We start from the raw sequence: 15,721 nt of genomic DNA, 5'->3' as shown, positions 1-15,721 counted from the left end.
TATTATTAATATTATATTAATAATATAATACAATAATTAAAAAAAATTAAAAAAAGGATAAATGTGAAACTCACGGGTGAGTTTCAGAAGACATAAACCAGAAGAAAAGTGAGGCGAGAGAGAGTTTCGATTTTTTTTTCTTTTCGATCGTGCGACTTATCGGGTTATTCAATCGACGAACCGACTTCAGTTCTGGGATCGTTGACACGAGGTCTTCGATTTGAGATATAAATTTTATATTTTTGGTGATGTTTGAAATTCGTCGATTTTTGGAATAAATCCGATAAATTGTTAAATCATACAGAAATTGAAGATTGTTGAATAGTGTATGATTTTAACGAAGAAGAGATGATTATAGTGAATGTTATTTTGAATTATTCCTAATTTATTATAATTAGGGAATTTTTATCGTTGGATTGAGATTGAAGAATTATTTGTCAGTTATTATTAATCCTGATAAATTTATGCGGTAGAATAACCGACAAGAAACTAAGTTTTGAAGTCGAAATTGAATTATGTTATGATTTGAATTTGATATGAAATTTTCAAAGTTTCAAAATATGTTTGAAACTTATATTGTTGATTTGAATAATGTTATTGATTGGAATGAGTATGTTATTGATGTAGATAAAGTATTATACCGATATCTTCAGGCTACATCAACTGGAACGAAGAATTGAGGTATGTTGCGACCGGGTAACATACGACAGGTATCTGTATTATATGATATATGTTGGATTGGTTTGATTAATTGAAATGAGAATACATGTCTATATGTCTTATTTGTTGAATTTATGTGGCATACATGAAATTGTGATTGGAATATCGATGTATAAAATAAATGTTTTGTTAACACACATCGTTTGATGCATACATCGATACATGACATGCACGTTGAGCTATGATTCTTGGATACCCTGATATGATTTGATTGGATTCTGGGGTTTGTGAACACAATGCTATGTTTGGTATTATATGACCCTTAAAACATAGACATTTGTGGCCCCGACGATTGATATGAGATTTGGGATTTGATGGCGCTTCGTCAAAGCTATCATACGAGTATCCCTTATTGAGGCCGGTGTGCCAGCTCGAGCATTGATTTGATAGCGATTCGTTTGATTCTAACATGTGCTCAGTGGATGGGCATTTGACCTGATACCTCCACGACATACATGCATTGCATACCATATATCATTGTTTAGATATCTGTGGTATATATGATTGGTTGTTCCATACGGAGCTTTGCTCACCCCCAAGGGGGGCTGTTGTTGTCTTTGTGTGTGGACAATGACAGGTACTCCAGGATATCACGAGACCGGAGAGGGTACTTCTGGAGGGAGTCACAGTTTGGGATGAGGTTTATGTTTTGTTTCCCAGTATATATATATGTATCTATATACCGGGGCATGTCCCGAGGATATGAGTTGTTTGTATATGATTGATTTTGATTATGTGTGGGCTTGTTTATTATGTGAGATGAAATACTATTTTTAGTATTCAAATAAAATGATTTGGGCTCATTGTAAAGAAAATTTTAAACTCGTTTTCGGCTGTAATTAATTAACCCTAATCAGATTGCATTGTAATAACAATTAGGAGCTAAGGGCCCCACAGGCTGCCTCTTGATAAGATTTGGGTTCAGTGAGATTAGATATGGAAGCGAGAAATGATCGATAAGAGGGTGATATTGTGTCATAAGTGAGGTAATCAGAAATGCTATGAACTGTAGAACTGGATGAAAGATTGGAACAGACATAATCATGGGTCCAGATTGGGGGTCTTGAAGATCTAGTGGACTTACGAAGTGGAATGGAAGAAACAAGCTCAGGGGAGGGAGATGATGCAACAGCAGCTGGAGAGTGAGTAAGAGATATAGGAGATATAGGCAATGGAGAAAGATCAGTGGCTAAAGGACGGCAAGAATCTTCCAGAAACAAAGAGGTTGGAGGAGTAAAAACAGAGGATGAGGAAATCATTGAAGAAAAAGGAAATATATCCTCATGGAAGACGACATCTCGAGACACAACAAATTGTTTTGTAGAAACATCGAAAAGCTTATAACCTTTTTGTTGGAGAGGATAACCCATAAAAACATATGGTTTGGCACGAACATCAAATTTATCACGTGGCTTAAGATTCGAAGCATAAGAAAGGCAACCAAAAACTCTAATGTGAATGAATGGAGGAGGTCTGTCAAACAAGACCTCGAAAGATGTCTTATTCGATAATAATGGAGTGGGAATCCTATTAATCAGGTATGCGGCATGTAATACACATTCTCCCCAATAAGGATCAGGAATGGAGGCTTGGAATTTAAGAGCACGAGCTATGTTAAGTATGTGGCGATGTTTTCGTTCAACTAAGCCATTTTGTTGGGGAGTATACGGGCATGAGCTTTGGTGAAGGATTCCTAAGGATGTGAATAATAATCTGCAATCATTATTGAAGAAATCGGAGGCATTATCAGTGCGAATAACCTGAACTTTTCGATTAAATTGGGTAGAGATGAAGGTAAAGAATTGTTTTAAACACTGGAATGTATCAGATTTGAATTGTAAGAGGAAAACCCACGTGCATCTCGAGAAGTCATCAATCAGGGTAAGGAAATATCGGGCATCATTATGAGCAGGGGTTCGAAAAGGACCCCATATATCTATGTGAAGGAGTTGAAAAACATGAGTGGACTGTGATTGTTCTCTAATGGGAAAGGGACGCCTAGTTTGTTTGGCCATTGGGCAAACAGAGCAATGAGATAAAAGAGACTTACTTTTAATAAAAGGTAAGCAATATAAACGAGAAACAGATAAATGCCCAAACCTTTTATGCCATAGATCAATGTCATCAGTTATACTAGCAGAAAAAACACAAGAATGAGAGTTCAGATTACAGCTAGAATGCACATTTGATTGAACATGTGTTGCTATACTGCTATGGAATCGATCAAGATAGTATAAGTCATGCTTTTGTCTACCAATCCCCGTGATCCTCCTAGTGAAGAGGTCCTGAAATAAACAGAAATTTGGGTAGAAGACAACAAAACAATTATGATCTCTGGTGAATTGGGAAATGGATAAAAAATTAAAGCTAAAATCAGGAACAAAAAGAACTTTGGGTAGGTTATATGAAGGGGAAAGTTGAATTGAACCACATGAAAGAATAAGGGTAATGTTACCATTTGGCAGCCTGACCGAATCAGAGGATGAAGCACACGGCTGAGTAGATTGCAAAACACTTGAAGTACCTGTAATGTGAGCATTTGCCCCAGTGTCTAATATCCAATCAGTGTCCTTTGAAACTGTCATCAGGCTAGTAAATGCACCTGCCAAATTAACTGTAGCCTCTGGAGTGGACATAGGTTGATCAAGCAATCGTAATAATTGCTGATATTGAGCATCAGTAAAGGTATGAGCCATATGAGGAATGGCTTTTGATTCATCAGAGACACTGCAAGGATCAGCCGTAGTATTGACACTATTATGAGCAGAGAATTTCGAAGGCTTCTGAGTGAACTTGTAGTTCTTAGATTGAGGAAACTTCTTGTGCAATTTGTGACCAGGAGGGTAGCCAATCAAACGAAAGCATTGATCCTTTGTATGACCTAGAATGTTGCAATGCTCGCATTTTACTGAATCCACTTTTTTTATTCGAAGAAGAATAAAAAGCAATAGCAGGTAATTCAGCATTCAGATGAGAAGAAAGAGCTGCTCGATGCGATTCCTCTTGACTGACAATGGAATATGCTTGATTGACAGATGGCAAGGGATCTAACATCAGAATTTGACTACGAACATGCCCATACGTCTCATTCAGTCCCATTAGAAATTGTAGAAGACGCTGATGTTGATCATGATCAAGATATGCCTTAGCAGTGGCACATCCGCACGAAGGAAGCGTAACCAGAGATGAGTACTCATCCCATAGCTTCTTCAAGTTTTAAAAATACATTGAAATGGATGAAGAGCCCTGTGAGAGATGTGAAATTTCACGGTGAAGAGAAAAAATTCCCGATCCACAAATTTTAACAAATCTTTCCTTTAGATCTGTCCAAACAGCGGAAGCCTCTGTGCAATATATGATCCCGCTGAAAATTTCCTTCGAAACCGAACTCATTAACCATGAGAGAACAATTGCGTTACATCGCTCCCATTGATGTAGAGTAGGATGATTATCAGCTGGCTTGCGACAGGATCCATTGATGAAACCGAGCTTGTTTTTCGCTCGCAGTGCTAAGAGCATTGCCCTACTCCAAACTCCATAGTTTTCTGTACCAATCAAGAGTTCCGAAACCAACGAAAAACCTGGAACATCAGATGGATGCAAATAGAGGGGATCACTGAAGCTAAAGTTGGTTGTATGTGCTGCCATGGACAGATTCAATCAGATGCGGAAGAGATTAGCTCTGATACCATGTTAAAGAGAAGCAATGCCATTGAAGCAGTTGAGCCTCTCGTTCAGAGAGGAAAAAATGAAAGAAGAGGAAAGTAAAATCAATTTCCAGAATTAATTGTTTGATTACAAAAGTCAAGCTATTTATATCCTAACTAATCAAGCTAGTGTCCAGCTGTCTAACTAATGAGATAACCATCCAACTATCGACCCTGTGTCAATGACGTGTACACATTATTTAACAGTATGTACCGTGTGGCCTCATAATTTTTGGACTGTTAAAAGTATCTTTTCGTGTTTAATTATAGACACACAACTCGTGTATCTTTTGCTTAATCATGAATCAAATAAAAATGTTAAATTTACGGATTTTACATAGAGTATCTCTTGTGAGACGGTCTCACGAATCTTTATCTGTGAAACGGGTCAACTCTATCGATATTCAGAATAAAAAATAATACTCTTAACATAAAAAGTAATATTTTTTCATTAATGACTCAAATAAGAGATCCGTCTAAAAAAATATGACTCGTGAGACCGTCTCACATAAGTTTTTATCTTTTACATATTCAAATGTACACTTCTATGCATTATTTTAATTATGAATGGACAAAAATACCCAATATATTCTTTCTTCAATAAAAAATGATTATAAAATCTTATTTTAGTTAATTCTACAAATCTCTGATTGATTTTTTAAATATCTTAAAAAATAATTAATTGTGTTTAAAATATGTGAACATGAATTGTCGCGTACGTGCTATAATATATAACTTAATGAATAATTAATATACTTTTATAGCCAATGACCATTTGGTAAAATGGCATCACCTCTCCGAAATTGGTGGTGATGAAAGTCTACAGGTGTCTCGTGAGATACAAAGCTCGTAAATATACGCGTTCGCATACGTGCGTGTTGTTCCCTGATACCGTATAATCTCCGTCTAACGTGCAGACGTCACCTTCTCAAAAGATCTACGATATTACAAATTTCTCAATCTCGTATAGTTGTTTGTAGCATGACAACAGACGAGGTTGTCTAATGGGTGATACTGATACGTTTCCTGGTCTTCAATTCTTATCTTGTTTCAATTTGTGAAGCATATCAAGACACTTTCCATGAGATATTCTTCATGCAGTAACAAGTCGAGAAATATGTTAAGCATCAACAAATTTTTATATACTGAAACAACTGAAAACCAAAATGAAGCAGTATATATTTATATGTTCCACGCACGAAGTCTCAAAATAACACAGAATTTTCCTTCAAAAATTGATATCGGGTAAACAATCTTCATATATCAGCACCACCAACAAAATTCTTACACTCAAACAAAAGTGGAAACCAAAAACTAAAAATCAAGCAGTTTTCTTGTTCATCTTCTGCACAAGACGTCTCATTTGAAATCTCCATACCAGGAAGTAAACCAAACCCAAACCAATCAACACAAAAATCCACACATTCTCCTCCTTACTCTCCGACTCTGATTCCACCTCTACTATACTAAATTCGCCCCTTTCCGAATCTTCCATCATCCCTTCATTCACATGCCCATATAGTACATACACCCTGTTCTCTGCCCCCACCGCAACCGCACTCGCCTGCCGCTCCTCCAACAGAGGCGTTTCGTCGAACACAACGCCCTCGCTCCAGCTATCGTCACTCTTGATGAAGTACAGCTTGTGCCTCGACACCACAAGAACGACGCCGTCTGGCCTCACGGCCATCCCATCGGCCGCCGTTAAGTCCCTGTTCAAGATAACCCTTCTCGCCGTTCCGTCCTCGGCGTCAACTTTATACAGCTTCCCCGTGTTTGATTGAGTGACCAAAAGGTATCCCTTGGTGTTGTAAACGATTCCGTTTAGGCCGCAGTCCCGGTACCACGCGGTGGTGTCCACGGTTTGGGATTTGAAGACCTTGGATTTTGAGAGGGTGGAGACATCACCGTGCTCGTTGACTTTGAAGATGACGTCGTTAGCTGAGTCGGTGACATAGGCGTTCCCGGAGAAGTCAACTGCGACATCGTTGGCAACCGCGGCGGAAGGGAGGTGGGTGAGGGATAGAATCCGGAAGGTGGGGAGGTGGTACGATGCGAGGGCGTTGAAGAGAGGGGCTGTACGGTGGACGACGGCGAGGAGGCGGTCGTGCCTGGGGTCAAGGGCGATCCCGAGGAAGGAAGAGTTGGATGGGATGGTGAATTCGGAAGTAAGGGCAGATGTGACCCCCGCGTCGGAGACGGAGATGAGCTCGCGGAGGCGCGTGGAGCCCACGACGAAGTGATCCGACTTGGGGTCCCAGGTGAAGGACTCCGGGTAGAGGCCCGGCCAACGGAAATTGATGACGTGCGGCTTCCGGGAGTCTGTTGCTCGGACGAGTAAAACAAGGACGAGGATTACGAGGATGGATTTGAACATGTTTGGACGTTGTACGATCTGATCGATCTGATCCGATGGTTGAATCTATCGATGGTTATATCTGATTAGAATTAGACTTTAATTCCCCGAATACTTCCTCCACAAAACATTATTATCTAAAAATTATAACTTTTAAATAAACAAAATATGCCCTCAAAATTCAATTCTACGTGATAATTAAAAATTTCAAAACATGTTCGAAAATTATCTGTTTTTCACTTGAAATATAATATCTAAAAACTGGTTAAAATGGAAAAATAAATAGCAATAATATTGTGAAAGTTGAACAAAAAAAAAATAGTTTCAAGTATAAACATCGTATCAAACAATAATATATGTAGGATTCATAATGAATTATGACAAACACAATATATGCACAATCCCAAACGAAAAAATCATAACAAAAATTCAGGTAAAGAAAACGAAATAGAGAATTTAATAAAAATCAAATCTCACTAACTTTCATGGAAGATGAGGACATCGCAAGTTCTTTGCATATAGATAGATCTGTCGTAGATATTGGGAAGAGAGAAAAAGTGCGTAATGAAAGTAGAGACGAAGAGGGAGGAGACAAGGAAAACAAGACACGTTTTTAAAAAAAAAAATTACAAAAATTCATATAAAATCTTATTTAATTCTGTGCAACAAATATCCTACTAAAATTTTTGGCATAAAAAATTATGATTTAAATAAAATATTTGTTTTTAAACTTGACTCGTGAGATCATCTCAAAAAAGTATTTATGAAAAATTATATTGAGTGCTTTGCTTTATGACCCTCGGTTCTTTGAATAAATTTAATTTAATTGATATAAAGAGATATTATATTGTTTGATACGAGGAGATAATGTGAAAGATTTTGTATGTCTTGGATATTATGAGTCTCTAATTTAATTGATATAAAGAGATATTATATTGTTTGATACGAGGAGATAATGTGAAAGATTTTGTATGTCTTGGATATTATGAGTCTCTATATATTGGAGTTATAGTTCATTTTGAAGACTGTCGAGAATGGTCACGTGTGATTGAGGATGGCTGATGAGATTTCAATGTAAAATTTTCAGAGTTGATTTGATTGTTATTTTTATGCACTATTTTTCGGGAGAAGAATGTGAATTTTAGGGAGAAAACGATATTTTTTGTATATAACATATTTTATGTTGTGAACTTGTCATGTTGGTTTGGTGCGAAAATCAACGAGTCACAACAAACATGTTCATTTCGTGTTGTATTCTGTGTCGTGAGAACTGCTTATACAAGATTCGAACAATGTCATTTATCATTTTGTTTTAAGAGATTTTTTATTGCTGATGGTGGAGAAGGTTAACTGATTGATGATTCATTTCTCAGGAGAGGAAGATGACGTTTTCGCGTGAGAACAATCTCCATGTTATCGAAGGGAGTTCTAGTTGGGGATATTGAAGACGAGTGATGCTTGTCAAGTGATGTTTACTGAATGTGTTTGTATAAAGAAGTCATTAGAATGAGATAGTCTTTCATTTGAATATTTCTTTTATAAGTGTAACACATGAGATTTAACAGATTTGCTTGATATATGCGCATAACCTTAGGATGTAGGTTGGTTGGATCAAACCGCTTCCGTTATATATATATATATATATTATCAATTCAGCTAACTATAAAGATTAAACAAAATAAGAAAAAACTGAATCAACAGTATATAATATCGTTGATGATGTGAAATTAGAATTGATAAGCATGACGAGCTAGTTAACAATGGAAATGGATACCCTATTTTATGTTATCCTTCAATTTGGAATAGCTAAAGTAATGCAACATTGCTCAATGAGGATTCCGAAATTCATGATTTGCAATTCATTTATCCATTGATTTATTAATAAATCATCTCTTGAAATATATTTTAATTGAATATTTTGCTACTTTCAATTTTAAATAGTATATTAGATTTAAGTTTGTAATATACAAAGTTTTATAGGGCACTTAAAAATAATAATTAAACTCATGATTTATAAGAAAATGGAAAAAAAAAGGTAAAAAAAGAATTAAATGAAGAAATGGATTAATGGGAATGTTGCATAGTCACGTGTATTTATTTTACTAACATACCTCTTTTATCATGTGCAAAATTTTTTTAAAAAAATTAACACGTAATTATCAAATCACATTATTTAAATATAGGAGATATCAACGACTATGGGAAAGCAGACTTATCTTTCTCTTATCTCGTTCCTTCTAAAGAAAAGCTTTTTGCCAAAAAAGTCCAACATTCACTAAAAGCTATTTGGAAAAGATAATGTGATTTCCAAGGCACATAGGCCCCCCTCAACCCCCATTGTCTTCATTTTCTTGGCATTTTATTATTTGCTTTGATTGAAAAGTTAATTTCAGATTTCGAGAATTCGGAGGAGATTTGATTTCTAGATTGAAAATTATATTTCAAATTTCGAGATTTATATTATTAATCATATGTAATAAATGGATAACTCTAATCTTTCGACAACTTGAATCAAACATTATATTATATAAAGAATAATATAATTTAGGATTCACACAAACAGTAATAAATTATATTTTTTTAGCATGACGATCAAAACGATGATACAATCAACACGGGGGGGGGGGGGGGGGGGGGGGGGGGGGGGAGAAAATCTTGGAAAGTAGGAAGGAAAAGCAAGAAGACACTAAATTGGAAAAAGTCTTCAATAATCTCTTGTGCTTAATTCCACGTTTTCCTCTATTTTGTTCCCCTTTAAACAAGACCAGTCAACATTATTTCCTCCCTTGATCTTACTTTACGTGATTTCTTGGCTTTAAATTGGGCATAATCCTTAAATCAGGGGATAATCTTTGTCAACTATCAGTACTGCCTCCAAATTCTTGGGAAGGAATAAATTTTTTCTACGTTTGTTCTCAAAATCCGAAGTTAGCGACAAAGTTTATGATTTGATAATGACATCAAACATTGGAATTTATCTTCGACCATCGATCGATATATGTCTTGAATTAATTGGTCCGAGAATCTTACAGCCCAAGAAGTATGTAATATACCAGAGTGATTGGTAAAGCGATCAGCATTCCAAATATAACCCTGAAATCACAGTAAGAATAAATCATTTCTCAAAAACAGGAAGATTGATCATGTGAAATCAAAGAAATCAAATTTAACTGGGCCCTTGCGTTTAGAAAATTTTCTTACATGGTGCTAAGAATAGCTGGATGAACATTATATTCTTTTGCGAACACAAACGGAACAATCCCTTGTGGTAGTGCAGCCTAATGGACAAGAATATGTCAGGGAACAAAAAACATTGCAGCACGAGGTTTTCTTGAAGCTAACGCATGCAGCAGATTAAATGAATCTGAAATACAATAAATATGTCGCTTACATGTATAAAAAAAGTTATAGATTCTTGAAGTTCTAATCAAAGAACCATCGTTTATTGAGAAGCAGCAGTTCCCAACATTTAAAATAAGTAAGATGTTGTCATTTTTCCCCATTTACAAGCTGGCGCATGGTCCCCAACACCCGAGTCCCAAGAGCATAGGGTGTGTAAAATTTGAACCGTTGGATAATCGTTTAAAATATAAGAATAATGTTGATCAATCTTTCACGAGCTCAAACTAGGAAAAATGGTGTCTTCGACCCGTTATTATTGCATGCATAATCATGTAAAAATTTCACTGTAAAAATGTTAATGTGAAAGCAAAAGTCACCTGCACAATTGCGACGTGGAGGAGGGTACCACGAAGGCCAATGGCTATCGCGGCCACAGCCATTACTGCCGGACCTGTGAGAAATCTCACAGCCATGGCAAAACCCGCCACGGTGTTTCCACATGCTATCAGCTTCGGTTGAAGGGCCATAAACAAACCTGTAAAGCAATAAAAAATCGGTCAAACCAAATTCCAACCTGTAAGATCCCAACCACCATTGTTACTATGGCACATTTTGGTTTAAAGGGATCCAGCATCCGTCCAGTTCAGGACCGCAAGTATATTATGCTTATCGATCGGCCCCATATGTCGGGTTGCTTTTTTACAAGTTGTTGCTTTTTTACAAGTTATTGCTTTTTTACAAAGGAAAAAAAAAGTTGTTTATATCATCGTATTTTCATGCCCAAGAATTAACGGCCAGAACTTTTGCAGTAAAGGAACTCTGAAACATTCAATTCTAAAACTTTCGAGAAAAATCTGGTCAGAGATAAGTAGCATTCTGATGGGGTAAATATCTAGTCCAAGAATCTGAGTACGTACTCACCTAAGCTAAACATGGCCATGCCGAGGCCAGCATCAGAGAGTATAGATATTGATTGTGCTACAATTTTAGGCATGTGCACACCCCACCTGAAATCAAACATCTCCATAGTTAAGGACTAAAATGTTTTACCAGTTATCCAATTATATTCTTGATTGGATTAATCTTACCTGAATGATATTAGAGACCAGATAAGACCAATGAGGCTGGAATAAGTGTTGGGATTTCGAATAAGTTTACGCCAAACCATGATCAAGATGAGGCGAGTCATGACACTTGTTGGCGGCATATGTTTAACACCGGCTGTTTTTAGGTCTAGCTCAGCGGTGGAGCTTGACCCCAGTTTTGACTGCGCTGTGAGACCTTCCTTATCTCTGTCATCACTTCCATGATCTCTGCCTCCACCACCAAAGCTAAAATCTTCTCCACCAAAGTCCCCAGTTTGGGGAACAGCTAGAATAAGGAAATAATTCAAAAACTTGTGAGCAATGTTTGTTTAATCTCTTCAGCAAATGAATGGCGCTCACGTTTTCCTCTTTATCAATATAAATAAATAAATCTTACCTTTAGATCCTCCATTTTGAGGTATATCATTAACCAACAACTTGATTTCCTTGGCAGTTTGATCAGACCGTCCGGATTGCTCGGAAGCACCGAAATCCGGTCCCCCAAAAACGTGTAGGCCACCACCGCCGGCACCTCCTTCAGACACCGGCGAAGCGCTCGAGCTCCACACAAACATGTGAAGCTCTTTAGCATCGTGATTTGCTTTACTGCCTTGATTCTGAATCTGGGGCTGATGGGTTTCCTTTGTTCTTGGAATAGTGGACGAAATTTCAGGATTTGGAGCAGGATAAGAAGTTGGAACAGTCTGTGTGGGATAGTAACCGAATCTTGGCGAGTTCATTTGAGCCCCTGGAGCGCAGGTTTCTTCAAAATTCGAAGGCCTTGGAGTTGGACCCCTGGATGATTGAACCGAGTACATTTCAGCTACGTTGAAATTAGACAATCTGTTCGTATCAGATTGAGCAAAATTAGACAGCCTCCCTGGAAATCCCATCATCGAATAAAAATCTGAATGGTTGAAATTGGACCCTCTTGGAGTTGGATTTCTTGAAGAGCTCAAACTGTAAATTTCAGCCCCTGTTAAATTCGAAGGACGGGGAGTAATCCCTGCGAAGGAACCAGGCCCGAGTGAACGCCTCGAAGCATTAGATTTCCTGAAGGTAACATGAAGCTTACCATCATTTCCAATCTCCGCCTCTGTTTCAAGAAAATCTTGCCCATCCAAAGAGACGACATCGGATTCAACCTTAAAAGATACGATTGAAGCAGCTGTCTCAGGAAACTGCTCCATTATCAGTATTTTGGCGCCACGGTACTCGAACAAAAACAGCAGTAAAGTGTACCAAATGATGCATTGGAGCACCACGATCTGCACCATGAGGCTGCCAGAGTACTCTCCATACATGGCGATCAGCAACGGAATCCCCATTACAAGAGTGTTCGGAAGAGTTGAAAGAGAGAAAATGGTTATGGCCCATTCCAAGCTGCCATTTTTGGTGAAATTTGCCCACAACCCAAGAAGTACCAGCATTATAATCTTTTGCAGCGTGTCAGCAGCGATAAATCTGAAGTTCATGGCATATATATCATTGGAGGAAATGAAGTGGAAAGACAGAAGTGGGACTGCAAAAATGGCGACGAATCGGTTGATGCCAGAGCATTGATCCGGAGAAAAGATTTTCCACCATCGGACGGAGCCGTAGGCCAAGATCATGGCCACATAGAGAGGAACCATAGCAGTTAAAACAACGTAAAGATCATGCCAGGTAATCATTTTCTCTGTATTTTCAAGAACAACGAACTAAATTTCTCCCAAAAAAACAAATTTTGACAAATATTTTCGAATCGGGTTGGTGATATAGGGGAGGAGTAGGGTAGAAAGACGAAGCAGAGACCCTTTTACTTAATTATCACTCATCAAAGTGATATATGCTCCTTTTTCAGCTGTGGAAAAAGAGCAGTGTCTTTCCACACCTCAAAGAGAAAATACAACCGAGAGAGAGAGAGAGAGATTGGGGTGTTCGGAAATAAAGGTGGTGTAAATTACAGGAGATTGTGTATATTCTTGTATATATATAGAGAGAAGGGGAACCTTTCTTTTTCTTTTTCTTTTTCTTTTTTGAGTGATTTGAAGTGGGCAGGGATATGGCATCTGAGGTGGTGTTTTTATTTTAAATTTTTTCCATTAAATTTTGCAAGTTCTGAGTCCGATCAGATTTGAATAGTTAGATTAATACAAGAGTAGAATCCGAACTCACCCCTCATCACTCTACCTCAGCTCGAGTTGCACTGTTTTTTTTCCTAATAAGCATGGGAAGGTCACTACCCTATTGTTTGAAAAAAGTGTTGCTTGCATGTGGTCTGCTCACTCAATTTGTTTTCGATCGAAAAGCATGATCAAGATTCTCACTCGGACTCAAGATTTCTCAACTTACTCACTTGTCCATAATTACAACATAATCCATTTGTTTACGACAATCGAATTGGTTCTCCATTGCTTTGTCCACTTATGTCACATTTGTCGGATAACCCACACCCCCACACTAGTCTGTGGAAATCGGTAAAGTACTTAAGCTTGCCCAATTATATACCAGTGAAGCTTCTTTTCATAGTCCTATCTAAAATTATTTTTTGTTTGGACTTTTGTTTGACTCGTAAAGATACTCGGATCTATAAATCAGATTAGGTAGTATATGATCCCAACCAATGATATCGAAGAAGTTTCATAATTTGATTTGATTATTTCAACTAATTGATTTTACCTCTAGATTTTTAGTTTTCTTTTAATTTGTTTTTTTTTTAAAAAGCAACTCAATTGTAATGTTTTGATTTCTAACACCACATAATAATTAAATCATACTAGTTACTCTGCACATACGATGCATGTGTGTACAATCTTTTTTATCATTATTGATGGACTAAAGTGAAATTTGACAAATTATGGAGGGACTACATTGATATTTGAATTGTTGAAATAAAAAAAAAGTGTGTGTTGAAATTTAAAACAAAAAACAAAAAACCAAAATAATATTAGTACTATACAAGGGTAAAATATATAATCCACTTAAAAATCCAAAAATTCATATATTATCATTACAAATCACATATTTAATATAATTACATCATTTTTATCCAAATAATAATTAAAAAATATACCAAAATTTTATAATTCACCCCGATTTATTAATGATCATGAATTCATTATTGGTATATATAATATTCATTGTTTTATTCATACATCACATGTATTTATACTTCTTTCGCTGGTAATAATAAATCATCCAACAAGAATAATCCAAATCTCTTCTCTCCATATATGCTGTATGGTAGGAAATAATTTGACAGTTGACCCAATGGACTGCCAACCCACAATTCAATTAGGCCCACAGCCACCTTTTGTTTTCTATGTACCGTTTCTATGGACTTCAAGTAGGCCCACACAGATATGTTCAGATATAATTATTTTTTAAAATAAAATAAACGAGAGACTAATTGTGTAACTATCTTGATCATATTACATACATCATTTCAATAAATATTAATTTCTACTCTGATAACAATTATTGTATACGAAAATAAGAGCAGGTCTCTTGTGAGACGGTCTCACGAATCATTATATGTGAGAGAGGTCAACCCTATCGATATTCATAATAAAAAGTAATATTCTTAGCATAAAAAATATTATTTTTTCATGGATGACACAAATAAGAGATCTGTCTCACAAAATACGACCTGTGAGACCGTCTCACACAAGTTTTTGTCCGAAAATAAATATTGTCGACTGCTATTAAGGTACTATATTTGACATCAATGAGCTTTCTGTTGGTTCTTTTTGACATCTTCCATCTAAATTATTGCGATCAATAATTTGGAAACAAATGGGCTGGTCAGTGACACTAATTTGGGCCATAAACCAATAAATAGTTTCACCGGCCCAATCATTCCACACAGTCAAGGAACACACGAAGACATCAAATAAGTAAGAGCAAAAATCAAGAATATTGTCAAGTTCGAGTTGGTTGTTCCAGTAAGTAGGTTGTTCGTTCAAGTAAGTACGATAACAAATGGTTATGAGTTTAATTTATTTTATCAAAACCTTATTTCTGTTAGATTTAACAAACTAACATAATTTACAGGCTATTGTATTAGCACGACAAAGCAAAAATAATGAAGCATGGCAGCCAACTAGATTTAGAAACAACACTTGATTGTTGTGGGGAAAAATAACTTGGTTTGATCCCATTGCAGGCACCTAATCTATAATAATAATTTGACTTGATTCGGGTTTTTACGTACTTCAACAGGAAAAATTATGAAGAAATTTTGACAAAAAAAATAGAAGATTACGAAAACTTTAAGAGACACGTCTAAACGGCTAAATTCAGAATCCAAAATAAAGCCAAAATCGGAAATCCTGTAGGGTTCGTTTGCTTGGATTGATGAAATTGTATAGATAAATATTTGAATTAGATGCGGAATGATATTGAATAAATAACTATATGTTTGATTTAATTGATTAAATTTGTGATGAAATGATAAGTTAATATGATATTTTTTAAAAATAATTAGTAATACAAATAAAAAAATATGAATGATTAAATTATAACTTTAA

The 15,721-nt window shown here is 36.4% G+C and overlaps 2 protein-coding genes across 2 annotated transcripts; both read right to left on the bottom strand.

Annotated features, from left to right (window-relative positions):
* Positions 1-5,582: 5,582 nt before the first annotated feature.
* On the bottom strand, positions 5,583-7,348 carry LOC142555610 (uncharacterized). Its single transcript, XM_075666568.1, has one exon. It carries the CDS (start codon positions 6,802-6,804, stop codon positions 5,749-5,751), a length of 1,056 nt encoding a protein of 351 aa, XP_075522683.1. The 5' UTR covers positions 6,805-7,348; the 3' UTR covers positions 5,583-5,748.
* A 2,083-nt stretch (positions 7,349-9,431) lies between these two features.
* Positions 9,432-13,230, bottom strand: LOC142555601 (auxin efflux carrier component 7-like). The gene is made up of 6 exons (XM_075666556.1): positions 11,608-13,230; positions 11,214-11,496; positions 11,047-11,132; positions 10,503-10,660; positions 9,985-10,061; positions 9,432-9,876 (listed from the first exon to the last, which is right to left on the bottom strand). The coding sequence occupies exons 1-6, from the start codon at positions 12,881-12,883 to the stop codon at positions 9,810-9,812; spliced, it is 1,947 nt and encodes a 648-aa protein (XP_075522671.1). The 5' UTR covers positions 12,884-13,230; the 3' UTR covers positions 9,432-9,809.
* Positions 13,231-15,721: the final 2,491 nt, after the last annotated feature.

Source organism: Primulina tabacum, chromosome 1 (assembly GCF_025594145.1).
Source record: "Primulina tabacum isolate GXHZ01 chromosome 1, ASM2559414v2, whole genome shotgun sequence".
Lineage (NCBI taxonomy): Eukaryota > Viridiplantae > Streptophyta > Magnoliopsida > Lamiales > Gesneriaceae > Primulina > Primulina tabacum.
This window is presented reverse-complemented; position numbering and strand designations above follow the sequence as displayed.